The sequence below is a fragment of the Crinia signifera genome, chromosome 6 (assembly GCF_055691185.1).
Source record: "Crinia signifera chromosome 6, ASM5569118v1, whole genome shotgun sequence".
Lineage (NCBI taxonomy): Eukaryota > Metazoa > Chordata > Amphibia > Anura > Myobatrachidae > Crinia > Crinia signifera.
The window spans coordinates 102,320,107-102,347,980 of record NC_139222.1 but is presented as its reverse complement, the minus strand read 5'-3'; the positions used below and the strand labels follow the sequence as shown (position 1 = coordinate 102,347,980).

At 46.3% G+C, this 27,874-nt stretch overlaps 2 protein-coding genes across 4 annotated transcripts; one reads left to right on the top strand and one right to left on the bottom strand.

Annotated features, from left to right (window-relative positions):
- On the bottom strand, positions 1 to 13,113 carry PLAGL2 (PLAG1 like zinc finger 2). Of its 3 annotated transcripts, XM_083146584.1 has the most exons (4): positions 12,798 to 13,106; positions 10,653 to 10,719; positions 9,274 to 9,577; positions 1 to 1,649 (listed from the first exon to the last, which is right to left on the bottom strand). In XM_083146584.1, exons 3-4 carry the CDS (start codon positions 9,507 to 9,509, stop codon positions 527 to 529), a joined length of 1,359 nt encoding a protein of 452 aa, XP_083002710.1. In that variant the 5' UTR covers positions 9,510 to 9,577; positions 10,653 to 10,719; positions 12,798 to 13,106; the 3' UTR covers positions 1 to 526. The 3 variants fall into 3 exon arrangements, with proteins under 3 accessions (XP_083002710.1, XP_083002712.1, XP_083002711.1); XM_083146586.1 differs by lacking the exon at positions 9,274 to 9,577 and having other exon boundaries at positions 12,798 to 13,113; XM_083146585.1 differs by lacking the exons at positions 10,653 to 10,719; positions 12,798 to 13,106 and adding an exon at positions 3,282 to 3,361 and having other exon boundaries at positions 9,274 to 9,411.
- POFUT1 (protein O-fucosyltransferase 1) lies at positions 12,899 to 27,849 on the top strand. Its single transcript, XM_083146589.1, has 7 exons — positions 12,899 to 13,243; positions 19,875 to 19,996; positions 21,192 to 21,374; positions 22,008 to 22,120; positions 23,797 to 23,989; positions 25,719 to 25,961; positions 26,861 to 27,849. Exons 1-7 carry the CDS (start codon positions 13,102 to 13,104, stop codon positions 27,047 to 27,049), a joined length of 1,185 nt encoding a protein of 394 aa, XP_083002715.1. The 5' UTR covers positions 12,899 to 13,101; the 3' UTR covers positions 27,050 to 27,849.
- Positions 27,850 to 27,874: the final 25 nt, after the last annotated feature.

The window sequence follows — 27,874 nt, the reverse complement described above, 5'->3', positions numbered from 1 at the left end:
GTGGGTGTAACGATCAGGTTTAATAAACTAACCCATTAGAACGGCTCCACTCGGTCGCCTCCGTGAGGAACTGTATTGTATATACAAACAACAGAAGAGGTAGATTAGAGTTGACACTGGTACGGTAACAGAGGACTCAATCAGGTTCTTGTATAGAAGACCATTACGAGGCACCTAGGAGCCGACTGGGTAAGAGGGTGACTAAAGCTTTGTGCTCAAAGTGCTTTATTTGCCATATTGTTCCAAATCTATCCCTCCTCCATTGCTAATGCCATCGTTTTCACATTTTAGGGGATGCTGCAGACTTCCACTAAGTGTGGAATGGTGCGGTCTCTGATCTTGAGGTAAGATGCTCTATTTTTGTACAACTGGAAGGAGATGATATCTTGAAAACTGGACAAATAAATGGTCACCCAGAACTCCTAGGAGGTGATACTCACAACAGGAAAACAAACATTCACCTTAGAAGATGGTGAGAAATGTCCAACGGCGATATGAGGTAAGATAAGAAATGGTCTCACCAGGGTTACTTGAAGGCTTGGTGAAACTGAGGCAATGTGGTAGAATTAATGTCTGAGGTATAATGAGGCAGAGTCAGCTCCCCAGCGATGGAGCTGGTGGGAGTCTGCATGTGGCTGAGAGAAGCCAGAAATTGCTGATTTTCTCCTATGGTCATTTCTGGGGCAGACACTGGGATGTTACAAGGAGGGATATTAACAGGCAAAAAGCTAAGGAAATGGCTGAAATCCACACCCGAGGACAGGGGATCACATAGAGTGGAGAGAAAGGTTTCATCAAATGTTGCCTGAGGTGTAAATGAGGACAACTCGCTGGAGGAAAGGCAGAGTCCCCCAGGCCCATCAGACACAAAAGGATCCATTTCACTTTTGGGTAGATATGAGGTAGATGCATACTGGAACCTGTTAGATGGGTCTGTAGAGAAAGAAGGTGCACTCTCTGTGGGGTAGTTAAATCCTAAGGACAACGAGCTTGGCATTAGAGAGTGGTGAATGCCGGCATTCGGCATGGGTTGAAATGGCGTAGTGTACATTCCTCCTGGTATCATGTCTCTTGGCTGCATACACATTATGGATCCCATCTCTTCTTTCACAACTGCTGATCGGCAACTCATGTGGGTCAACTCATCCGGAGGCTCCATTTTAATCCGCGGGGCTTCCTCACAATGACTCTTTTTGATGTGCCGTGTCAGGTGGTCTTTACGTCCAAACATTTGAGCGCAGCAGTGACACTGGAAATCCTTCCGCCCAGTATGTACCACCAAGTGTCTGCGTACATCCTTACGGGTGTAAAAACACCGATCACAGTGCTCGCATGGGTATTTCTTCTCCCGATTGCCTACTGAGGGTCTGTGGTTGTGGCTCTTCAGATGCTCCAGCACAGACTGACGGTCCCGAAACACCTGGAGACAAATGGTGCAGCTGAGGTCACCTCTGGCAATAGCATGTAAGGCAAGGTGGCGGCGATGTCCATATTTGGTGCTGTAGTTTTTGCTGCATTCTGGACACTGAAGGGCAACTCTGTTAGGATTGTGAGTCTGGAGGTGATTCTTTAAATGATCTTTCCTATGGAACATTTTGCCACAGTGTGAGCATTGATGTGACTTCTGCATAGAGTGTGTGGCCATGTGCCTGGGTACAGAAATAAAAACAACGTGGACTCAGTGACGCAGATACATAATGCTCACCTTTATGAATGGTGTAAACAGTACGTTTGCATATACACTTCATACAATATAGCACAGAGCAGGCTAATTAAGGCAGATGGTTGATTGGATGTTTGTATTATACACAACTGTTATCTAACAAGCCATTTACAGTCCATAACAGGACATGATTACCTTACAGCTTCATATGCTTACATTTATTGCAGGTAAATAACCACAAGCCAGTGTTTCCCAAGCTCAGTCCTCAAGGCACCTTAACAGTCCAGGTATAAGGATATCTTTGGTCGAGCAGAGATGGTCAAATTACATTGTCTGAGGAACTAATTAAGGGCCTGATTCAGACCTGTTCACTAGGATGCTTATGTTTGCAGCCTAGTGAACAGAAACACCGCCCGCCCATATGGCCCCGCAGCGCGAATCCCCTCGCATGCAGCCGCACGGGTGAAAAAAAAATAAAAATCTTACCATCGCATTATTCCCCCCCCCCCCATTTGCAGATAAAAATCAGTCTAGAGTGACTTGGCTGGAGATGTCCGATTTTGGGGAGGGCGCTGACGCCATGTGATGTCAGCCACCCACCCCAAGAAGGCATGGACGGAGCCGAATTAGGCCAGTAATGAACAGGTCTAAAGTCCCCTTTAATGAAGCATGAATACCCTGAAAACCTGAAGTGTTAGGGTGCATTGAGGACATTACGCTACAGTAAGGGAGTAGGAGGAGAGGTGTTCACGTTACAGGGGTTTCCCATTATAACCTATGAGTCACTGAAGGCATAAAACTCTCCAAGTAGTTAACAATATTGACTGATACAGAAATGATTCTTGAGAACAAAGATTTTGTTACCTAGGGTAGTTATGCCAGAACAGAAATATCAGATTTTTTTTTATGAGGCTATAAAAGTGAATCTAGAAAAATGTGCACATTTTAGTAAAGCCACATTATACGCCCTGCACACATAGCGATGTGTGTGGGGCTTCCTAGCTATGCTAGGTCGGGCAATGCTGCGGGGCTGTCACGCAGCACACAGCGCGGGCTGACAGCACCAGTGTTCTCCGGTGGCGACCAGCGAGATTGATGGACACTGCCCATCAATCTCAGACAGGGACGCACATTGCCGTCGCTATAGCCCCGACACACACACACACCGATATAGGGGCATTTTCTAAGCACTGTCACAGAGTCTACATGGGTCTTCAAACTGTGGCTCTCCAGATGTTGTTAAACTACATGTTCCAACATGCATTGCCACATTTTTTCCTATAAGAGCATACCAAAACTGTCAGGGCATGCTGGGACATGTAGTTCCACAACATCTGGAGGGCCACAGTTTGAAGACCCATGGTTTAGAAACCCTTTTACACTGCAGGCTAGACCCAGGATATTGCAGAGGATTTACCAATGCCTGGATATGACATCATCTCCAACAGCCAGAAATGCGTCAGTTCACACTGACACCTAACCCAAGACCAACCCTTTGAGCTGCCAGGTGGTCACTGGATCTGGGTAAACCCCTTTTACACTGAGCGGCTACACTGAGCGGATCAGAGAATAACCCGGGCCAGGCACACTGAGTGGTTGATTGGTGTGTATAACTTACCTAATTGGCTGCTCTGTGGGCACGATGGCCAGTCAGCCACTCTGTCTTGTTAGTGTGTACCCAGCCTTAGATTTCACACCCTTGGAGGCAGGACATTGGAGGAAAAGAAATAAAACAAATAAATTACCTCCTCTCTCTCATAACATTCTGTCCTGAGACCTTTGCCCCAGAAAAAAAAAAAAAAAAATCAAAAAAGAAAAGTGCCTGCAATGACAGAGCCCACAATATTGTATGGGCTGCCCTGTCCCATTTATCACAGCTGGCTGGCTTCACTATGATACTGTCCAGTAACTATAACTTGGGGATACACTACATTCTATTGTGCCTGGGATCTTGAAGATAACGGAGCTAGGGCGAGATGTATCAAAATGAAAATGCGGTAAAACCCGTTTTACCGCATTTTCATATGTACTATTACCCGGCCGCACCGATTTCGCCAGCCAGGGTATATATAGAGCTCTATGGGCTTCTTTTCGCCGCCTCGCCGACCACCATCTCCCCCTCCCTTGGGCTTACCTTTTTGCAGGTCCTCCTGGACCCCGGAAGGTAAGCCCTTCCTTCCCCTAGCAACGCAGCCGGACGTCCTTCTGGCTGCAGGGGGGAGGAGGAGGTGCCGGGGACAGCCTGCTAGCTGTCCCCAGCGTGAAGGCAGCAGGAGGTGGCAATGAAGAGACGGAGACCCTCCGCACACCACAGTACAGGTATCACCGGGGGTCTCTGTTACCGCACCGTGATGCCAGCCGCATATGTTAGTACATATGCGCTGGCATCGCGGCGGGCGGCGATGTATATTAATACATCCCGCCCTTAGTGACATGCTCAAGAACAACTCTCAAAAGGTGCAGACGTTTATCCTCTAAAAATTATGAACCGATTATGTCCCTGGATGGGGAAATGTAAGCATTCACCCTTGATAGCCAAAAAAGTTACAAATTCTTCTTTCATCATGGCATGTATCGCATGAGTAGAGCAACTCAAGATTGCAATACTCCGTAAAAATATTTTTAAAAATTCAAATTCGGCAAAATGTGCAATCCAACCTCAGGACATAAAGGATTTGGAATTAAATTGATTTAGACACATCACTAATGTGTCCAGCAACCAATGAGAGGTAGAACTGAAGGCGTTACCATGCAGGCCTTACAATTTTAGATAGGCAAACTATAATTTGAGAGGGTAAGGGGGGGGTTAGTAGGCTGAGATTATTATCTGCTACACTTCACTGATAATATTGAGTACACAGTTAATGTAGAGTGAGAACATAAGATAAGCTTCCATCACATTCCATGGCCTGGAAATACTTATTTTTAAATTGCTTGCCTGGATTTAGGAAGGTTGGACACAGAAATGTTTGTTATCCATTTGTTGTGCTAAAAAAAGTAATAAGCTAGGTTCAGAGGATGATACTCTTCCAACCCTATTATATTGCTTGCTCAGACTCAAACAGAGCTTTCCGTGAAACTGCTGAAATGCGTTGTTCGTTTTCCCCTTATGTAGCACTACTGCCACTAAAACTAGCGAGATCCACGGCTGCATCTTTAATTTCTGAAACACCATAGATATAAGGAAGCCAGTTACGGAAACGTTATTCTTCCAAGTACTTACTCAGACCCCACTAGAGAGCAGACCATGAGGTGAAAAACACGCTTAAACCTTCCTAGCTAAGGGCTCTTCTAAAGGATGCACAGTTTGTAAGAGGAGTCATGGTTCTCGTAGCTAGTAAGAAGAAAGTAGTGTCAGCGCTGGCTATGCCAATAATTGGATCAGACGGTTCTCAAAAATATAACAAATTTAGGTACTTGTTTCCTAGAACGGCCACAATCGTTAGTAATCGTGTACCTTAAGTTAAGGTACACGGCTAACGCGATGGACCCGATTTCCTTTGAAATCAGGTCCATTTTGCCGGCAAAGGCAAAATCGCGTCGGTCGCGTGCACTAACATGACACGCGACCGACGCAATTTTGCCATAGGGTTCAATGTTAAATTATTTTTAACAATGCAATCGCGTTGATCGCGTCGATCTTGTGCCATTATAATGGCACAAGATGCGATGGACGCGATTAACAACATTTTACATAGCAAACAATGGGAAATGGGCCAATATGGGCCATTTCTCATTGTATATGCCCCCGTCATGGCTATTAATTAATGCCCCCCCATTGTGAACGCCACCCCACGATTAACGCCAACCATAAGCGTGGCGAGCGTAGCGAGCCCGCGAGGGGCGGCGGTACGTGTCCTCCGACCTTTTCATACCCCTACTATCCCCGTCGGCGTGGAGTTGAGAATATAAAGTGTGGCGAGCGCAGCGAGCCACCGAGCCCCGCGAGGGGCCGCGTATACCTGTGAAGTTATGTGCGTGCGCTCGCCACGCTTCGGGCTCGGTGGCTCGCCACACTTTATATTCTCAACTCCACGCCGACGTGGATAGTAGGGGTATAAAAAGGTCTGAGGATGCGTACCGCCGCCGCTCGCCACGCTTCGGGTTGGCGTCAATCGTGGGGTGCCGTTCACAATGGGGGCATTTGAGCCATCAGGGGGGTTAAAATTGAGGTCTGTGGACAATTTTACATTGACTCCAATGTAAAATAGGGTCCCAGGGACCCTATTCACATTTGAATCAATGTAAAAATCGGGTCCATCGCATGCGATTTGGTCGCATGCGATGCGATCAACGCGATTTTTCCGACCCAATCAAAATCGGTGTGGCCGTTCTAGGAAACAAGTACCCAAATTTAATTTACATAAAAAATACAATGATATGGAAATAAAAATAAAATTAGATAAAATAGGTGTGAATCAAAAGACTGAGTGTCCAATTTTTATCTTTAAAAAGTATATCACCGGGATATTTGAGTTGGGTGGCGCTTAATAACTGCAAGGATGGTGTCAGTGGGCCAGGTTGACTGCAGTAAGAGCTGCAGTAAACCTGGCCCACTGACACCATCCTTGCTGATTCGGTGACCTGTCCGACCCACCCACAGATGCCCCTCGATATTCAACTGGATCAATCGATTTTGGGATAACAGCCTGATCCCTAATTATTCCAGCAAACACAAGAGGAAGTCTACACAAGTGGGAACCGTGTGTCATTGAAAATATAGGACAACTCAGGACACTTCCAGTCACCAGTCTGGATACATCCACACACCAGACCACCCAGGATGGTAACATTGATTGTCAGTTATTAAGCGCCATCCAACTCAAATATCCCGGTGATATACTTTTTAAAGATAAAAATTGGACACTCAGTCTTTTGATTCACAAAATTTTATTTTTATTTCCATATCATTGTATTTTTTATGTATATTAAATTTGTTATATTTTTGAGAACCGTCTGATCCAATTATTGGCATAGCCAGCGCTGACACTACTTTCTTCTTAAATTTTATATCCATTGGGGTCTGACAACCCCGTGTCAGCTGCTGTTTGGTTGCGCACCACGCACACATATTCTCGTAGCTAGTAAGCACAGTCTGTAAGAGGAATCATGGTTCTCTTAGCTAGTATACACAGTCTGTAAGAGGAATCATGGTTCTCATAGCTGGTATGCACAGTCTGTAAGAGGAATCTTGGTTCTCTTAGCTGGTATGCACAGTCTGTAAGAGGAATCTTGGTTCTCTTAGCTGGTATGCACAGTCTGTAAGAGGAATCTTGGTTCTCTTAGCTAGTATGCACAGTCTGTAAGAGGAATCTTGGTTCTCTTAGCTAGTATGCACAGTCTGTAAGAGGAATCATGGTTCTCTTAGCTGGTATGCACAGTCTGTAAGAGGAACCATGGTTCTCTTAGCTGGTATGCACAGTCTGTAAGAGGAATCATGGTTCCCTTAGCTGGTATGCACAGTCTGTAAGAGGAATCATGGTTCTCGTAGCTAGTATGCACAGTCTGTAAGAGGAACCATGGTTCCCTTAGCTAGTATACACAGTCTGTAAGAGGAATCATGGTTCTCATAGCTAGTAAGCACAGTCTGTAAGAGGAATCTTGGTTCTCTTAGCTGGTATGCACAGTCTGTAAGAGGAATCATGGTTCCCTTAGCTAGTATGCACAGTCTGTAAGAGGAATCATGGTTCTCGTAGCTAGTATGCACAGTCTGTAAGAGGAACCATGGTTCTCTTAGCTAGTATGCAGTCTGTAAGAGGAACCATGGTTCTCTTAGCTAGTATGCACAGTCTGTAAGAGGAACCATGGTTCTCGTAGCTAGTGACAGCTGGGAAAGATTCTCATGTAGTGCAATGGGAAATAAAAGATGGTACTTTCTTTTTCTAATCGAGGATCTATACCAGGCCTGGCCAACCTGTGGCTCTCCAGATGTTGTCAAACTACAAATCCCATCACAGTTTTGCTATAAGGGAGTGTTAAAACTGTGGCAAGGCATGCTGGGATTTGTAGTTTCACAACATCTGGAGAGCCACAGGTTGGCCTGTCCTGATCTATACTGTATGTCCGGAATCAAAAGCACAATGCTGATAAAGCAGTTGGCACAGTCTGTTGCTAAAAGAGATTCTGCTATTCTGACAGTGAAGCTAGATTGCCTTCTGCACCTTACTGGTCATTTAAAGCATCACAAGAGGATGCATTCATCACTGGCTCATTCAAATGATTCCAAGAGTTAAATGGGAAGGAAGAGAAGGCATTTTATATGATGAGAGTAAGCCCGGAGGTGCTTAACAACTCAACACAATGGACTGAACCAAGCACGATAAACATGAAGAATTCATGTTGGTTACAATTGTTGCATCTGTGCACCTCCCTATAAACTGCTTCAAGGAGAGTTGTAGTGAGGCCGGTTTCACACACTCCGGCTCCTGCCGGACGGTCAAATCCCGCACGGCCAGGAAGCCGTGCCGCACACAGTAGTTGTGAATGGACACTATTGTGTCCATTCACACGGGACGGTCACGGCCCGGCCGCACGGCTGCAGCCGGATCCCACCACTGGAAGGGACGGCTGCCGGGCTGTGGCCATCCCCTCCATGATAATCTGCTGTGTGCGGCACGGCTCCCTGGCCGTGCGGGATTTCACCGTCCGGCAGGAGCCGGAGTGTGTGAAACCGGCCTAAGGCTGTGAGGTTGAACCAGTGTATGAAGAAGATTGCGAAGATGGGTGTGACAGCTGCTAGTTATACAAGTCGCTGGCAGGACAGACAGGAGGCTAGCCTATCAGGCAACTGAAAAAATGATCATGCTGCTTGTTATTGGCTACCTGTGTCTCCGGGGGATATCCTTATTTCAACTGCACCCTTTCTATGCACAAAAACTAAGGGGAGTGGGACAGTAATGATCCAAGGGCCACAACATTAACATGTCCTCTTCACAACAGACAACTTGTCCCATAGGGTAGTATTCAATGCCGCTCGCCGCGGCCGGCGAGGGGGTTAAACAGAGAGGATCGCAGAAAACCAGCAATCCTCGCTGTTTTACACCCTCGCCGGCCGCTCGCCCTATTCAATCATAGGACGGCGAGGATTCCCCCAAACAGCGAGACCCACGGCTAATGCAGCGAACCCACTGTATTTAGCCGCGAGTCTGGCTGCTTCTGCAGCCGCATACGCCAATTCCCCCTTGCTCAAAAAAACGGAACGAGGGGGAATTGGCGTATGAGGGGGGTGAGTTGAATACTGAGAGGGCGAGCGGTGACAGCGAGCAGGAAGCCCTGCTCACGGTCACCGTCCACCCACAGCATTGAATAGACCCCATAGTCAGGGATAAGGGCAAGGATTGATGCAAAGTACCCCAACGATCCAGGAGACAACTTCAGCTGTCCCTAGCATGCAGGCCACCAATTAGCAAAGACTATAAACTATAAGGCAGAAGGCCTTGTGCCCAACTGGATACTGAGAAAAAATACCTATCCAAAAGCAGACAGATATAGGGGAGAAGGAGCCAGTTTCCATCCAGTGTCTTGCCTCCTAGGAGTGAGCACAACCCATATTTGTCTGGTACTGCAGATGGAGAAATCGTGGCTTGTATGTAAAGCACTGGTCTCCATACCTGCAGAGTTTGTATTTGGATGCAAAGGTCTTGTCACACAGTAGCTGTGGGCAGGAAAACCGCCTCTGGTCCCTGTGGTGTGGATTCTCCTGCTCACTTGTACATGGGACATCAAATCTTGTGGTGTCTTGCAGGAGCTTGCTATGAGACAGAACCTCCTCACCATGGGGATCAGCCTCCACTTTCCACACTGTGCTATCTTCGTGTTTTGCAGCATTAAAGTAAAGAGTCTTCATGGCAGAACCACTGGTAAAACTGGTATGTATGCTGTCATTTCCCCATTGGTGTCAAAGGGCCAGCCGTCCTGGAAATGTAGAATATTTCGAATGAAACCGTACCGATAAATGCCATTAGGAACATAATGGGGATCTTTTTTTTTTTTTTTACCATTTTAAATTGAGATATATAAAAACAATACATTTATAGCAACCAGACATGAGTTCATTCCTTTACTGTGCATAAAAGGGTAGATGAAAGCCAATTAGTAGCTATGAGCCATTTTTATACTCTTATTTTTATCACTTTGCTGAATATGTAGACTATATTTAAGAGTTATGTATTAATTTGTATAATTAGTTTATATGATTATTAATATTGCTGAAAATATTAATATAGCTGTTTAGTTTAGCTTAAGGTGACAGTGATTAGAATTGCAGCATTAACACAGTGGGGGTATGGATTCCATTTTGGCTTTGAACAAAAGTTCACCCTAGAGCAGGGCTGGGCAATTGCGGCCCTCCAGATGTTGAGGAACTACACATCCCAGGATGCTTTGCATTAGTTTTGCTATGTGGCCATGCTGAAACTGATGCAAGGCATGCTGGGATGTGTAGTTCCTCAACATCTGAAGGGCCGCAATTGCCCAGCCCTGCCCTAGAGCATGTGTGTGGTAGGGAATTTGGACTATACGTTTTACTGAATCAAAGAACAGATGTGATTAAAAATTCTCTTTAACCCCTTCAGTGGTGTTTTTTTTTTTAAGGAGCGCTCCCCACTGGGCGAGTTTTTATGGGGAGCGCTCCCTAAAAAAAAAAAACACCACCACACTGCCCGGCCCTGCTCTCCGCCACCCAGTCCCTGCTCCCGGCTTGTAATAAGCCAGCGCCGGGCAGGACCATACAAAAGCCAGAGGGGAGGAGCAGGCGCCTCAGAGGGGAGGGAGCCAGGCAGCGCCGAAGCTGCCTGAGATCAGTGAGCCACTGTACACTAAACAGTGGCAATCCCGAGAATTTTCCGGGCTTGCCAGACTGGGCACTGAGGCACGGCCCGGAAAATTCTCGGGATTGCCAATGAAGGGGTTAAATTACAAAGTGGTGTGTTGGAAGAAAAATAAAAAAATAAAAAGTTAAAGTAAAATACATTGCATAAATATAACTCACCTGTAACTGTATGTTCCTAATCACCCTGCTGGGAGAGACTGCAATAAACGCCTCACCATTTTCCAACCTGCAGAGAAAGACAGACATCAGAATTAATTACAGTAAACAGAAATTGGATACGTGTAAAACAATATTGGCAAGGTTCCATCTTCCAAGAGCTTTCTATGATAAATATGTTGGCATTTATTAACACTGGCACAGAAGAAAAAATAGATTGCACATGGAAATTAATTTAATCATTATTCTAGTGCAGAATACAACATTCCTGATTGTGTACAATTGCAGAAAATTATTTGCCATCACAGCAATGATGACTTGTTATTATGTGAATAAATGGCTCTAAGCCCTGTCACATAGGGCGATATATCGCTTAGCGATATATCGCTCGGTGTCCCATTTGCATCAATGACCAGAGATGGTCGCTGATGAAAAAGAAACTGCCGGGGGAGCCCGGCAGTGGAAATCAGCTGGTCGCAGGAGCAAGCTCCTGCGACCAGCGATCACTACGGGCAGAAAACGGGAGCGCGCACACTCCCATCGCTGGCAATATGGTAGCTCAGCGACCATATTTCCAGCGATATTTGCTATAATTGCCCCCGTGTGTATGCACCATTAAGATGATTGTTGATACAGATTTTACTGTTTTCTAAGGTGAACTTCTGGATCGGTACGATTTCCACCTGATGTCTCTATAATAATGCTCAGCGACCAGCTAAGCCATATACAGGAAGGAGGTCAGTGCTTCTTGTTTATATCATATTGATCAGTGGTTCTCAACCTCGGTCCTCAAGGACCCCCAACAGTTCACGCTTTCTAGGTCACCTGGCAGGAGCACAGGTACCCTCATTACTCAATGACACATTTTAAAAGATCACAGGTGGAACTATTTCACCTGTGATTATGGGCCTTATTCTGGTCTGTGCGGCCGGAGCCGAATATGCGGCCAGGACCGTGCGTCCTAAACCCCGCCTTCCGTACGGATCGCTCACTCCGTCCGAATGCGGTAAGCCGCTGACCGCATGGAGCACGAGTGGATTTCTCATGTATGCACCTCCTCCATCTCTGGGAACCTCCCCCATCATTCGATGGTCGCAGACCATCGAATGCAGGACCGAGTGGTCAGGCAGCTCCCGCGAGCTCAGGCCACTCGGGCATTTCTCCGTGCAAAAGCAGGGATCTGGGCGGGCAGCTGGCATCCGGCAATGTGATATGTCCTCCCCCTACACGTGCGTCACGGCTGCATTACCATACATACGCCCAGCGTTTTCATGGGAACGCCCATGAAACGCGGGGCGTATGCATATGTTAATGAGGCCAAACAGCCCTTCATGCCCCTCTCCTCCCCCTGTTCGTAGTGTAAACAATTCATGCAGAATTTGGACATATGTCCATTTCGCACATGCGCAGATATGCCTCCACATGCGCAAACACAAAACATCGGCGGAACGAACGCACGCGGACATATCCGCACCAACCAGAATAAGGGCCTATGTGTGGAGACCTGGAAAACGTGCACTGTTGCACTGTGCATCTTATAGATTGAGGTTAAGAACCACTGATATAGATGATTTACCAACAGCACCACGTTGACGTTAACAGATTATCTTTTTAAAATGCCTAATTAAACTGGTGCTATTCCCCCATATACGTACTTCTCAGAGTGAAGGCACCACCTCCAGTTTGTGTATCCGTCATCAACAAGCAAGCACAAATAATAACAACTTCATGTGCAGGTTAACTGGGCCCCCACCAGTACAGACCAGTGTGTGTGATCACTGCCATTATTGTGTACATGGGCAGGTGTGTGTGTGTGCATAAGGAGGCAGAGAAGATGGGACACATCATGTACTTGTGCTCGGAGGACCATAAGAGCTGGATACATATTTGGGGGGGGGGGGGGGGGGGATACAGAAGTTTGGGAGAGAGTGACAGACATAGTGGGGGAGTGATATGGGGGTTATATGAGGTATGGGGGGTTATTGGGGTGCCGACATGGTAGTATATGGAGTGGGGTATTATGGAGCCGCGGTGTATGGGTATTGGGGTACAGGGAGGCAGGAGTGTATGATGTAATGTAAAAGGGTGTTATAAAGAAGTGTACGCCTGAGTGTGCCGGTCACTATAACGGGGTGATGGAATACGTACCCCAACAGCAGCACCCCGTTATTCTTCTTCCCGCCGGTTCCGTTATTCCCCGAGGCCGCGGGACAGAGCCGGAGGCCGCAGAGGATTCTGGGAGTGACGTCTCCAGCGTGCCAGCGCGGCGTGCGGCTGAGCGGGGATGTTGGTTGGCGCTAGGCACAGATGCCCCGGGTCCAGGGTAGCCGTGCCACTGTGATCTGTCTGCGGCCCGGGCCTATCGGTACCGCCTTCGAGTGCCTCCCTCTCTTCCCTGCCTCCACCAACATGGCGGCTCCTCCCACCCGGCCGCAACTTTGCCCCCGCTAACATGGCGGCGCCTGGGAAACTTTCTGCGGCTGTGATGGCACGGGAGCCCTCTCTCCTCCTGCTGATGCTGCTGCTCCCGGGGCTGTCTGTTGCGGAGGGGGGCTGGGACACTGCCGGATACCTGCTGTACTGTCCGTGCATGGGTGAGTCTATCTGGAGAGAAGGATCTACTCTCTGCTGACTTCAGAGAGCTAGTGCGCGATATTTATACTCATCACTGTACAGGTAGAGAAGGGGCAGGGGTGCTTACAGTAAATACTGACTTTTGTTGGTATTTGCGCTATTTACTATCCAGAAACAGAGATGGTAGGGCAGAGTTTACAAAACTATCCCATTGCAGTCCAAGTTTTAAGGATATCCCTGTGAATTAAATTATGACCGCAGTCAATTTGATTAAACATCTGGAGTATCATGTATGAATAGCTTGAAATCTCGGATTGTAACGACAAGTTTGGAAAACTCTGGGGTAATGGGATACGGTCGGTTGGTCGATCATAAATTAGTCGACAGTCATTAGGCTGACACCATTAGGTTGACATACTGAAATGTCGACATGGGGCAAGGTCTACAGGTTGTTAGGTTGACACAAGCATTAAGTCGACATGGGCAAGGTCAACAGTCAAAAGGTCGACATGGGATTTTTCACTGTTTTTTGAGCGACATGTGCTGGCAGGCGGTATTTCATGCCCTACCATCCACTAAGGCGTGGTGGGAGAATAAAATACTCTACCGAGCCATGCGAGGGGACATGGTCCTATGTTTCAGTGTCCATGTTAACATTTGGATAAAAAAAACAGTGGAAAACCCCATGTCGACCTTTTGACTGTGGACCTTGCCCATGTCGACCTACTGCTTGTGTTCACCTGTCGACCTTTCAGTATGTCGACCTAGTGGTCGTAAGGGTGTGTGGGTATTTGGCATATCTATTCCAAGCAAGTATGAAATGGGGGGGGGGGGGGGTGGGGGCACTAATTACTCTCCACAGATGAGTATTTCACACTAGGGATGTAGGGTTATCTAGAGAAAGAGGGATTGAGTTTTATGTACATTTACTTTAGAGTATGGTGACAATTTACAAGTAAAGAAGAAAATGTTAGTTAGTGCCCCTTTCCCACTGCAGGCTTTACACGTGTAAATGCCGTTTTTTTTAGCCTTTTTAAACGGCTAGAGCTGCAGTGGGAAAGCTCCAGGTTGCTTTACACGGGTAACAAATACCGGTTTTTGTTACCCGTGTAAAAAGCAGTGTTTTTAACGTGTAAGAGCCGTTTTTTCGGCAGTGGGAAAGGGGTAGCCCTTACACGTTAAAAAAAAAACGGCATGGGGTCACCCCCCACTGCCGTAACCAGCACCAGGCTGAAGGAGCCGGGGCTGGTATTAAAAAAATCAGGAAACCCGACAAATAGGGGTTCCCTGATTTTTTACAACCAGCCCCAGGCTCCAGGTCCGGGGCTGGTTCCCAAAATACGGGGGACAAAATGACTAGGGGTCCCCCGTATTTTAAGAACCAGCCCCAGACCAAACAAGCCAGCAGGGTAATGTCACAGCCGGGGGACACTTATAATATAAGGTCCCGCGGCCAAAACATTCTCCCTACCGACCAGTCAGCCTGGCCAGGGGCCCTGGGGGAGTGGGGACCCCCCCAATAAAGGGGTCCCCCCCCTCCAGGACTTACCTGACCAGGCTGAAGCCTGGTGCTGTCCTCGATGCCCCTGGGCGGTGGGCATCGAGCTGATGGTATGGTGTAAAAAATAGAATAAAAACCATTGTCTTTTACTGGTGAACTATGAGTCCCAGCAAGCCTCCCCCGCAAGCTGGGACTTGGAGAACCACAAGTCCCAGCCTGCGGGGCATTAAAGGGCCCGCTGGGTCTTGTAGTTCCACAGTAAAAGAAAGAGTTAAATAAACACACTGACACACGTGAAAAATAAAAGTTTAATACATACATAACACATACATACTGATACTTACCTATCTTGAGCCCGTAGGTAGCCCTGGTCCTGATGTCCTGGTCCGTGTCGGCGTCTGTATCCATGTCGGCATCCCTGTCGGCGACGGCGTCGGCGGTCCGGAGTCCGAAGAAATCCATTTGGGAAGCTGTGGAAGGAAACCATACTCACCTGTCCCAGCGCGACGTAGTCCAGGTAAGGTCTTTGCAAAAAAAACAAACCGACACCCCGAACCAAGCGGACAGCTGAGAGCCGCACGGTGTGTTTACATCGTGCGGCTCCGCCCCCGAATGCCGCTATTGGCCGCCTTGCGGCCTAGCGGCCAATCAGGAGCCGCTAGGCCGCAAGGCGGCCAATAGCGGCATTCGGGAGGCGGAGCCGCACGATGTAAACAAACACACGTGCGTCTCCGTCAGTCCGGTCTGGTTTCGGGTGTCGGTTTGTTTTTTTTGCAAAGACCTTACCTGGACTACGTCGCGCTGGGACAGGTGAGTATGGTTTCCTTCCACAGCTTCCCAAATGGATTTCTTCGGACTCCGGAACGCCGACGCCGTCGCCGACAGGGATGCCGACATGGATACAGACGCCGACACGGACCAGGACATCAGGACCAGGGCTACCTACGGGCTCAAGATAGGTAAGTATCAGTATGTATGTGTTATGTATGTATTAAACTTTTATTTTTCACGTGTGTCAGTGTGTTTATTTAACTCTTTCTTTTACTGTGGAACTACAAGACCCAGCGGGCCCTTTAATGCCCCGCAGGCTGGGACTTGTGGTTCTCCAAGTCCCAGCTTGCGGGGGAGGCTTGCTGGGACTCATAGTTCACCAGTAAAAGACAATGGTTTTTATTCTATTTTTTACACCATACCATCAGCTCGATGCCCACCGCCCAGGGGCATCGAGGACAGCACCAGGCTTCAGCCTGGTCAGGTAAGTCCTGGAGGGGGGGGACCCCTTTATTGGGGGGGTCCCCACTCCCCCAGGGCCCCTGGCCAGGCTGACTGGTCGGTAGGGAGAATGTTTTGGCCGCGGGACCTTATATTATAAGTGTCCCCCGGCTGTGGCATTACCCTGCCGGCTGGTTGTGCCTGGGGCTGGTTCTTAAAATACGGGGGACCCCTAGTCATTTTGTCCCCCGTATTTTGGGAACCAGCCCCGGACCTGGAGCCTGGGGCTGGTTGTAAAAAATCAGGGAACCCCTATTTGTCGGGTTTCCTGATTTTTTATTACCAGCCCCGGCTCTTTCAGCCTGGTGCTGGTTACGGCAGTGGGGGGGACCCCACGCCATTTTTTTTTTTTAAATTCTCCCCCCCCCCCCTATCTTTACACTGCTTAAACAGGTTTTTAAACGGGTAAGTGGGAATGTGACAAAAACAGCTTTTAAACGGTAATTTACCGTTTAAAAGCTGCAGTGGGAAAGAGTCTAATGGCTCTTACCCGTTTAAAGACCCGTTTAAAAAAAACAGGTCATTACCCGTGTAGGCAGTGGGAAAGCAGCATTAGTATGCCACAGTGCACATGGGTGACTGCACATACACTGTCATTACTTTCCATTTTCTCTTTTATCATTATGCTGATGGAAAGACTACCTACCTTACCACCTGTTGAACTGAAGAATCACCTCATTTTATTTTCTATTAACTCAACTACAGCTGCTTGTCCAGTGCTGTCCTGCCCTCAGGAAGCATTTTTCCAGTGGCTGGTGCACCTTCTTCTCTGGTTATGCACTGCCATTGACAGGGAGACTTATGATACCTTCTAAAACGTACAGATGTAGCTGTAACAACCAACCAGGTTCTAGTTATCAACTAGCTAGGACATTTTATAGAAGAATAGCTAGAATCAAATTGGTTGTTATGTGAAACACATGTTTTCTTTAGAAGGTTTGATTCATCTCCCCCTTAGTCAGTTAACATAATAACGAGAAGATGGAGTGACAGGAACAAGCAGAGTGATTTGAGATATGAGAACAAAGAATAATTTTAATGGTTTGAGCCAAAGGTGACAGTCGCTGTGAGTGATCTCACAGTGGGTGCCCTGGATAGCTGCACTGTCAGATAACATGTCAGTTGATCTTGTAGGCAAGACATGTCCAAACTGTGGCCTTCCACCTGTTGTGAAACTACACATCCCAGCATGCCTTGCCATAGTTTTAGCATTCCCTAATAGCAAAACTGTGGCAAGGCATGGTGGGGCTTGTAGTTTCACAGCTGGAGAGCCATAGGCATTTTATCTGACGGTGTATGGACAGTATTACAGTAGTAATATACAAAGCATCTATAATGCCCCATAAGGATAATATATAAACACTATTTGCTTGTGTTAATAGTTTACTTCTATATTTTTAAATATAAAGATTTGGCCTGGGGTGCCTTGAGTGAAAAAAGTTTGAACCACTGCACTAATTAATAGTATTTAAAACATTTGGAGTAAAGAACCAGGTACTTGTTTCCTAGCACGGCCACAATAGCAGGCATCGGGTGTCATTTTTAGTGGTCTGCGACCGACGCGATGCCCCCGATTTTCCCATTGAAATGCATTATAAAAAGTCAAAATCGCGTCGGTTGCGTCGTATGCGGCTAAAAAAGGCTTAAATGGTCCAGACGCGATGCCCCCGATTTCCCCATAGGGAACAATGTTAAATGCCTCAATTTAGCCGCGATGCCCCCGATTTCCCATAGGAATCAATGTTAAATGGCTCAATTTACCCAAATTATCATAGGGAACAATGGTAAATGGGCCAGAAACCCCCAAAAACACCCCTGAACAGTGAAATGTCCCCACAAAAGTAGTTGACGCCACGATCAACGCGAACCCGAAGCGTGGCGAGCGGCGGCGGTACGCGTCCTCCGACCTTTTCATACCCCCACTATCCACGTCAGCGTGGAGTTGAGAATAGAATAGTGTGGCGAGCCCTGCGAGGGGACGCGGATACCTTCACAGTTAAACGCGTCCCTTCGCGGGCTTCACAGGTATCCGCGGCCCCTCGCGGGGCTCGCTGCGCTCGCCACGCTTCGGGCTCGGTGGCTCGCTGCGCTCGCCACACTATTCTATTCTCAACTCCACGCCGACGTGGATAGTGGGGGTATGAAAAGGTCGGAGGACGCGTACCGCCGCCCCTTGCGGGCTCGCTGCGCTCGCCACGCTTCGGGTTCGCGTTGATCGTGGGGTGGCGTCAACTACTTTTGGGGGGACATTTCACTGTTCAGGGGTGTTTTTTTGGGTTTTCTGGCCCATTTACCATTGTTCCCTATGATAATTTGGGTAAATTGAGCCATTTAACATTGATTCCTATGGAAAATCGGGGGCATCGCGGCTAAATTGAGGCATTTAACATTGTTCCCTATGGGGAAATCGCGATGCCCCCGATTTTTCCTCACGATGCCCACGATCATGATCGTTGTGGCCGTGCTAGGAAACAAGTACCAAGAACCATTCTCTATATACGGTTCTGGGACAATAGGGTACTCCACATGCTAAGATGGAAACAAAATATGAGTAATGCTATATTACGTTATTTATTTTTCTTCCCTTTTTTGCAATCCTCCCTTCTTTTTGTTACTCTCTGTAGATTTTATCCACCCACTTCTGGAATCTTTAGTTCAAAGCTAAAGTTGGCATCTAGAAATTCATAGAACTGCTATTGTGCATCTCATGCTGCTTTCACATTGCAAGCCTGCTTTCAACCCATTTTAGTAAACGTTTAAAAAAGCAGGTCTAAAGCCAGTTAAACCCCTTTCACAATGCATCTTCTAAACGGTAAATTACCATTTCAATAATGTTTTGGGTCTGTTAACATTGAACCCGTTTTCACACCCCCGGGTGATCACCTCCGCCAGGGGCTCCAATTTGAGCCTGCGTCTCTGGGCAAGAAATAGCCCGCGATCCACGGAAGCCGGCTCCGGAGCTTACCTGCTTCGGGAGTCGTCTGGACCTGCAGTGTGGAGCTTGAGTGCAGCAGAGTCCGAGCAGCGTGGGGGGGGGGGGGGGGCAGGAAGTCCCTGCGCCAGATGGGCAGACAGTAGTGTGGTTCCTGCGGAGGATGGGAACTAGTTCCTAGTTCCTATCCTCCGCAGGGACCCCTCCGCTATCTGCACATATGGCGCAGGGACCCCCTGGTTCCTGTCCTTCGCAGGGATGTAGAGTGTAATCAGGCAGGGGGACAGCCTATCACCTGCCTGATTACAGTCATGTGGTCAGAATACCGTTTCAGAGTCGTTCACACTACACTCTGGATCAGCTCTGAAATGGGTAGGACCCTGCTTTGAACCCGTTTTGAATTACCGGTATTCTAAAACCGGTAAATTCAGAATGGACCCTTCACATAACTGTTAGAACCATTTTTACGCCCTTAAAAATCGGCAATATACCGGGTTTTAGCTGTAATATGAAAGGGTTACAAGATGTATGGAATGAACTTAAAAGTATTTATTTTCTGGGCATTCAAAATTCTAATTATATTTTGCTGGCATGTATAATGTTGCTAAATAATTCACATTGTATAGTTCACTTAGGTTGAATTTTATTAAAATGTATTTACCAATATTTCTAAAGTGTTCAGATCAGCACTAAAAGCACAACACCCCAGTTCACTTTTACCAACAACCATGAAAGAAAATAATGGAATTGATTGCTATGGCTTGAATGTAGATTTTCCACTTTTGTGTCTGTTGGTGCTATTTGTGCTGCCACTAGTTCTATGTATGCACAGCACTTATTGGTCATACTGATAGCATTCACAATCATTTGTAAATGTTGGCTCCATTAGGTCTCACACCAACACCTATATTAAACAAACCTTATATAACCAACTTGTTTTGCACAGGGCGATTTGGAAACCAAGCAGATCATTTCCTTGGGTCTTTAGCATTTGCCAAGATGATAAATCGGACTCTCGTGGTACCCCCGTGGATCGTTTATAACCATCATCGTCCTCCGTACTCAAATGTGAGCACCAGTATTTGCCTGCACTTGTTTCGCTATCCAGTCTGAGAAAGGAATTGTGTAACTACCAAGCATTTTATTCATTTTCTTTTCCACAGCTTCTTTATACCTTTTGATGTTGGAATCTTATTTTATAGCTCCATTAAAAAGAACACATTTATACCTATGACATAAGCACCCTTGAAACAATTGTCCAACCTTGGCAGGTACTTCATAAAACTGTTCCTTTTGACGATAGGTTTAAAGTGTTCAAGCTCCTACTACTGTATTGTGCACATTATATTATAAAAGCCTAGTGCTGCTCCTCACCTCAATGGTGCAGTGATGGCAGCCATAGGATGCAGGTAAGACAATCTAGGCCATTTTTTTTCAATCCCGGGATTCAGCATTTGAAGTCCCGGGATACCGAGGATTGGCCTCCAGACGCCATGCCGCTCTGGGAACTACTGTTTAGTAGTCCTTAAACCGGTGGGCAGACAGGGTTGAAGGAACGAGCAGGTGTTTGGCTGCGCAGCATAACCTCTAATGTCATGCCGCACAACCTGGTTGCTTGGCAGCATCTTGGGCAAGAGCTGCTGGTGCTCAGTGCTGCAAGGCAGAAACAAGTAATTGCACATGTGCAAACGGATCCCGAAATTCTGTCTCCCAGCTGCTCCATTCTACTGTATCCTTTACACACAAGCGGTATATGACAGTGATTCTTATAGCCTACAGTATATTGTTTTAAAACTATTGGCTGATAATGTTTCTGCCTTGCAGTAGCCACACACCTTTTCCCCATCATGATCTACAATTGTTATTTCACTCCCAGTTGCTCATTTCCACAAAGCACCTTGTGTCATTACTGTATATTGCATGCTATTTATTTTGAACATGACCACCTAAATGCACAGTGCTCTGTATTTAGGGTATATTCAATGCCACCTGGTGAGCTGTAATGGCTATTAGTGCTGATTGCTCGCCGACACAGCTAACGGGTCAGTATTCAACGGTGTGTGCCACCACCAAAACGGGGAGAATGGCTTGTTTTCTGCGATCCTCACAGAAAACAAGCCACCCTCACCACAGACACCCCCTTGCCGGCAGCATTGAATACCGCCCTTTGTATATGTGATGCATATTTTCCCCAATTCTATTGCATGAATGCACGTTTATTTATTTTTCATACATGTGATCTGTTCTTTTGTCCTTTGTACAGGTCCATGTATCTTTTAAAGAATATTTTCAGCTAGCGCCTTTGGCCAAGTATCACCGAGTAATTAGTATGGAAGAGTTCATGGAGAACTTTGCTCCTACGTACTGGCCCATCAGTAAGCGTGTGGCATATTGTTTCACAGCGGCTGCCCAGAGAAGCACTGATAGGAAGACCTGCCCCATGAAGGTAGACTGGACTAGTTGTTTATCGTTTAATATGTGATTGGTCCTTTAATAATCCTGTGAGTAATAGAAGTTCAAAGTGCTTGAGGTTCCTGCATGATGATGATCTGTATAGGTGGGATTGTGGGCTAAGATTAGGCTGAGGTTTGCCTGTTAAAAGCCTACTATGTTGCACCACTAAAGGTGCCCATACACGTTACAATTATTGCATACAATATTGTATACAATATCGCATCTCATTGATTTTCGGTTTTGCGATGAGATCTAGTACAAAAAGTATGTGCTGCACATACTTTTTGTACTAGATCTCATCTCATCGCAAAACCGAGATGCGATGAGATGCGATATTGTATGCAATAATTGTAACGTGTATGGGCACCTTAAGTGTAGGGCTGGTAATGTGTGCACTGATAATGATGACGGCATTGAACCCAAACGTGTGTCCGTTTACTCTTATGCCCAATGGTGCTAGGTGTCTCGTGCTTCAGTGAGGTCACACACGTATATTGCATTGCTGTGCTGCATTCTCGCCAATATTGTTTCAAAGCATCAAATAGCTTCTCCCATTCTGGGTAATGGACCGGTATCTTTTAAGGATATAAATTATACTTCCTTCTTTTTTTTTTTTTTTTCTTAGGATGGAAACCCATTTGGTCCATTCTGGGACCATTTTCATGTGGATTTCATTCACTCTGAGCTTTTTGACGGCATTAACTTCAGTGCCTATTACAAAGACATTTGGATAAGCAGGTGAGCAATGCACAATATTCACCAAATAGGGTGGCGGACAGGGTCCCGACAGTCGGGATCCTGACGGCCGTCTGCTATTTTCCCTCATGGGGGTCCACGACCCCCATAGAGGGAGAATAGAATAGGTGGCTCGCGTAGCGAGCCACCGTGCCCGCAGTGTGGCGAGCACAGCCAGCCCGCAAGGGGCTTTTTTGCACTCGCCATGCTGTCTGTGCCTGGCCAGTCGGGATCCCAACGTCAGGCTAATGACTGTCGGGATCCCGACTGTCGGACCCCTATACCACACCCCACCAAATAAAAGGATAACATATTGCACTTTACCTTGATTCACACCTGAAATCTAGTTCACTTCAAGTAAGTATCTAAATAAGGTACTCAATAATACCCCTCTCAGACAGAAAAGTATGTCATTTTGCCGGGAGCAGTCTGACCCCCCTTCACACAGAAGAACAAATTACCGGTTTGAAAATTTCTACCCGGTAATTTGCTGAATGACACGGGTATTTCTTCTGTGTGAAAGGGTCAACCCGGGTCATAAATCCCTGGTCAATTCCAGGGTCGGAGACACAGGATTTACGACACGGGTGTGCCCTTTCACACAGAAAAAGGACCCGTGTTAATCACAAAATTACCGGGTAGAACTGCTTCACCCGGTAATTTTGTTTACTGTCTGAAAGGGGTATTAGTCACCTGTGCCTTAGCATGGATATCTTTCAAAACCTGGACTGGGGATGTGCCTTGAGCACCATCTTTGAGAACCACTGTATTACAGTATTTGTCCCTTTAAGTAATTGCATTATAAATGTTAATGGTATTGCCATTATTATTATCTTTTAATTATGGATTAAATGCTTTTCATATATGCTTGTATAGAAACAGCAGCAACTGTGGTTTCTTTTTCAACAAAGGTTTATGACTTACAAATGTATATAATTAAATACTAGTTAAAAGCCAGTCATCAAAATGATGGACACAGGACCTGAATATGGCTGGGAGCCGGGGCTCTGTTATGCTGATTAGGTGTGTGTGTGTGTGTACGTGTGTGACCATAGAGGTGAGGAGCAGCCTCTGGTGGCGTGCGATTGTATATAAATCACATGAGTCTGTTATCCTCTTCCTCTTCATCTGCAGCCCCAGCACCTGCCCCTTCTCCTCCCATTCACCTCACTGCTCTCCCTAGACAGATTCTCACCCCATAGTGCGAAGCTGATTAACATTTCCCCCCTGCCGTTAAGTGGCTACACGTAATGTGGCTTGTAGCAACGGCTGCACTATATGGAGGGATATGGGGGTGCAGTGTGTGTGTGTGTGTGTGTGTATATAGGGGCAGTGTATGGAGAGGATGCAGTAGGGGCGTGTGTGTTCCAAATGGAGCTCCAGTGGCTGTTTGTGGCACCACAGAGGTCAGGAGCTGTGTAATAATTATTTCTTTATTATGAGCCAGTTAAACAACCAGTATATTTTTGGCATGTAGGAGGCTACAGAAGATTCTGGTGTTACTTCTGTCATTTACATGACAGCTGAGACACATTTATGTTCTCTATCTTCTAACCCTTTTAACCTGTACACATGGAATTATTGTCCATTACAATAGCCCAAGGCTTGCAAGGAAAAGAATGATGTACCAATAAACTCTTGCAGTCATAGTAGTCCTTTGTTTTCTGTTCTTTTGTTAGATATCCCCCCTCGGAGCACCCAGTACTTGCACTCCCAGGGGCACCTGCCCAATTTCCAGTGTTAGAAGAGCACTGTGGCTTGCAGAAGTATATGGTGTGGTCTGAAAAGATAGCTCAAGAGGGAGAGAAGAAAATTAGATCACTGCTTGTCAGACCCTATGTGGGCATTCATCTGAGGATCGGCTCTGACTGGGTAAGGATTTCTGTCATATTAACCCTTTCATTAGGGTTGCTTTACCACTCATTTACCACTCATCTGTTCTTCTAATCATCTATTGAAGGGCCTAAAACACAAATCTGTTAAATACATGTCCCTTTTTTCACTTTCTCCGAACGAACAGGCATCATCCAATGGGGGGACACTGTAAATGTCTGTGTATGCTTACACATGTTTTGTGATGCTAGTTAACCTTTCACAGCGCCATATAATTTTTATTTTTTTCTTGGTGACTAATGTATAGAAGACCTTTTTTTGTGGTGATATACGAAACACGCCCTTTCCTGCTGATACTTGTACAATGAGGCACTTTAGAGATGATTAGTATAGGAAATGAAGGTAAAGAGCCATTTTGGGTGTAGTGAGATTTTTTTCTTAACCCTTTTGAGTGCCAAGTGAATTTGTCAAAAAAGGTGTGGGATGGTGGGCAAAGACGTTAGAATTCCAAAAGGAACAAAAAAAACCTCCTGCTAGCAATTTCAGCAGCTGCAAGAAAAAGTGTATTGCATATGTGGATAGACAAGTCTGCCCCCACATTGAGTATGTTCAAGGAGAAACTATTGCACTTATTCCAAATGGAATGGGCTACAATGTAAAAAAAACTTTGAAATGTGGGAATGCTTTATTGAAATACAGCCTATAACAATTAAGACCCAACTAAAATGTTTTAAAAATACACAATAGTATGAAACGAAAACACTATTACAAGATAACCCTATAAAGGTATAGGAAATTGGAGAAATAACCCTTAGGAGACCGGACCACACACACAGATATAGCTAAGATGATGTACTGAAGGATAATGATATGATTTTAATTACATACTAATTGTACAAATTGGAAATTGATGTAAATCGAATGCTTCAAAATGGAATAAAGATAGACAAAAAAAAAGGTGTGAAAATTGCCAAGCAAAATATTTTTATTCACCCCTAGGCTAAATGTTTCTTATTGAGAAATTCAGAAAAAATACTACATTTAGTACATCATGTTTATATATTACAATTATGTGGTGAGGAACAGGATTTGCTTCTGTTCGTCCACATATGTTATGATTGGCAGCCACCAGCACTGGCATTGCCCATAAATAATATGAATTGATCCTGGCGACCAACCTAAGGCACTCCTGCAAGTGTCCTGAGGCACCCCAGGGTGCCTAGGCCCACCGTTTGGGACCCACTGGACTAGGCAGTATTATAGATCCCTATAGGTCGAAGCTGTTTGATGTGCCCTTATAAAATGTTTGCTCAGCTTGCTGTTTCCTGTTCCCCACATTGTTTGGTTTTGAGTTCTAAGTTAATGCCCGGTACACACCAGGACGACCCGCTCACTATGCACATCATGAGCGGCTCGTCAGTGTCTTGTCCGACGCGCTCACGATGTGCATCGTGAGCGGCTTCCGGTCCGATCGCGACCCACACCCGGGTGCAAGGTCGTTTTCAGATCTTACCTGCTGCAGATAGGATCTAAATAACGACCGACCGACCCGGGGAGCCGCGCATCCGAATCGGAACAGGGCAGAAAAGGGCCCAATCAACATCCAATCAGTCGGAATTGGATCTAGATTGATGGGATCAGACCCTTGTCGTCCTGGTGTGTACCCTGCATAAGATGACAAAATCATATACCTGTATAATTTACTGGAGGTTACCAGAAATGAACAAGTATCATAAAAGTAAAATTAGTTTTGTGTTTCCCACTGCAGGTAAATGCATGTAAAATGCTGAAGGATGGCACAGCTGGACCTCACTTCATGGCCTCTCCACAATGTGTCGGGTATGACCGACAGAAAGCACGCCCACTCACTATGGAGATGTGTCTGCCAGACCTCAGCCAGATTAAATATGCACTGGCACATTGGGTGAAGAAGACCAAGTCCCGAGCTGTATATATAGCTACGGACTCCACCTCTTACACAGCTGAATTACAGAGATTCTTGGGTGAAAGGGTGAGTTATGCCCATCTACTAGCCATATATACCAACTCTGGGGATTCTTTGGGTATCCCCAGTATTTGTGCTGTGGGTATTATGTTTTTTTAATGGACAATGCCTTATGTATTCCATGTAGTATTGAATTTCACCCATGTTTGCAATACATCAATGTATGGTGAGGCAATGGTGCCTCATATTGTATTTATATTTATTAGATGGGATTAACTTCACCGAAGGAAATATTGTTCTAGGTTGATTGCAATTATAACTGTTCTTTAAGGGGGTGTCCGTCTAGACTTTAGTTCATTCTAGTGTACATGTTGTCCTGTCATTTTCACCAAACACGTAACTTTTATCTGCCTATGAGTTGACTAATACCTTTTAAGCCAAAGTACTGGATATGGCTCGGTATTTGGAAAATAAATCCTAAACCAGGTCAGAACCAGGACATACCCCTTTTATTCCGAGGTTGGAGTTGTTAACATTGCCTTGGAACTCTTCTGCTGGCACTTGGAGATGATGTCGCCTCCAAGTGCTGGGAATCTGGATCTTGCCAAACTGTAAACATAATTTGCGTTTGCTAATCCAAGTTACCCACCCTGCAAAAAATGGTCCCTGGAATCCAACCTGGGTATCTAGCAGGATTTAACATGGCAGCTACCCCTGGGTTAGCTGCCATGTTAAATCCTGCTAGATACCCAGGTTGGATTCCAGGGACCTTTTTTACACTGAAGGGCTACCTAGGTTATATGGAGCACTGTAAAAGGGGTATAAGCCTGGAAGTAAGGACCTTGCTGAAACCCAGGAAAGTAAACCAATGTATTTTAGTAAATGTTAAAGTAGGGTACTTAAAAATAAAATTAAAAAAAGGTTAAAATTATTTGTTTTTTGTATATATTTTTTTTTTTTTTTAGGTTAAAGTCGTGAGTCTAGAGCCAGAAGTGGCCCAAATAGATCTGTACATTCTTGGCCAGTCTGACCATTTTATTGGGAACTGCGTTTCGTCATTTACAGCCTTTGTGAAAAGGGACCGTGATATACAAGGGAAGCCTTCATCTTTCTTTGGCATGGATTCACTGGCTAGGAAGCAAGATGAGCTCTGAGGGAGCAATAACTGACCATAGTAATACAATCTGAACCAACTCACAAAATCCTCTAAAAGTCCAGTCTAAGAAGCTGGTTCTGATGAATGTTCTGTTACCAGACAGTATCCCTATTACTGGGATGGCACTTAAGGTGCGTACACACTGCTGCAATTAGTCATGAAATCGCTGGCAAAATGGTCGCTCAGTGACCATATTGCCAGTGATTTCATGTGCAGCCAGCGATAAATGGCTGGGAGCGCGCTCCCGCGGCCAGCGCTTCATGGTCGCTGGTCGCAGGAGCTTGCTCCTCAGATTCTGCACAAAATTGCAGGTCGCTGGTGCACAAAGCACTGTGCACCAGCGACAAGCGACACCTACTATGTCCAGCGCCGGCCGGGACCTGTGGACCCGCCCACACGCCCTGTCACAGTGTGACACGCCGGCCGGGACCCGCCCACCCTCCCTGTCAGAGTGACACGCTATCCGGGACCCGCCCACCCTCCCTGTCACAGCGTGACATACACGGCCTCCCCCTGCTTCCTCCTCCGTCCCTGCCCGCGCATACAGCACAGAAGCTGCTGCGCAAAACTCCCCCCCACTGTGCCAGCACCAACACCTCCATCGCGCCCCACAGCCGCACTAGTCAGTGCATAGGCTGTCTTTAGAGGGCATTGGTGTTGGGCAGCATGATTATGTTCATGCTGCCCATCGATGGTGATTTGCACCATCGGTGGGCAGCATGAGCATTACCATGCTGCCCCACACCAATAGTATGTGACATGAAAAAAAATGAAGGGGGCATTGGTGTCGGGCAGCATGATTATGTTCATGCTGCCCATCGAT

Bases quoted from the DNA above. Each gene is read 5' to 3' on its own strand.
- PLAGL2 (XM_083146584.1), bottom strand. From the start codon at position 9,509: ATGAAGACTCTTTACTTTAATGCTGCAAAACACGAAGATAGCACAGTG. The intron at 1,650-9,273 runs GTATGGAGACCA...TTCTGTACCCAG, and splicing joins TCCAAATACAAACTCTGCAG to GCACATGGCCACACACTCTA.
- POFUT1 (XM_083146589.1), top strand. From the start codon at position 13,102: ATGGCGGCGCCTGGGAAACTTTCTGCGGCTGTGATGGCACGGGAGCCC. The intron at 19,997-21,191 runs GTGAGCACCAGT...TCCTTTGTACAG, and splicing joins ATCGTCCTCCGTACTCAAAT to GTCCATGTATCTTTTAAAGA. The intron at 22,121-23,796 runs GTGAGCAATGCA...TTCTTTTGTTAG, and splicing joins AAAGACATTTGGATAAGCAG to ATATCCCCCCTCGGAGCACC.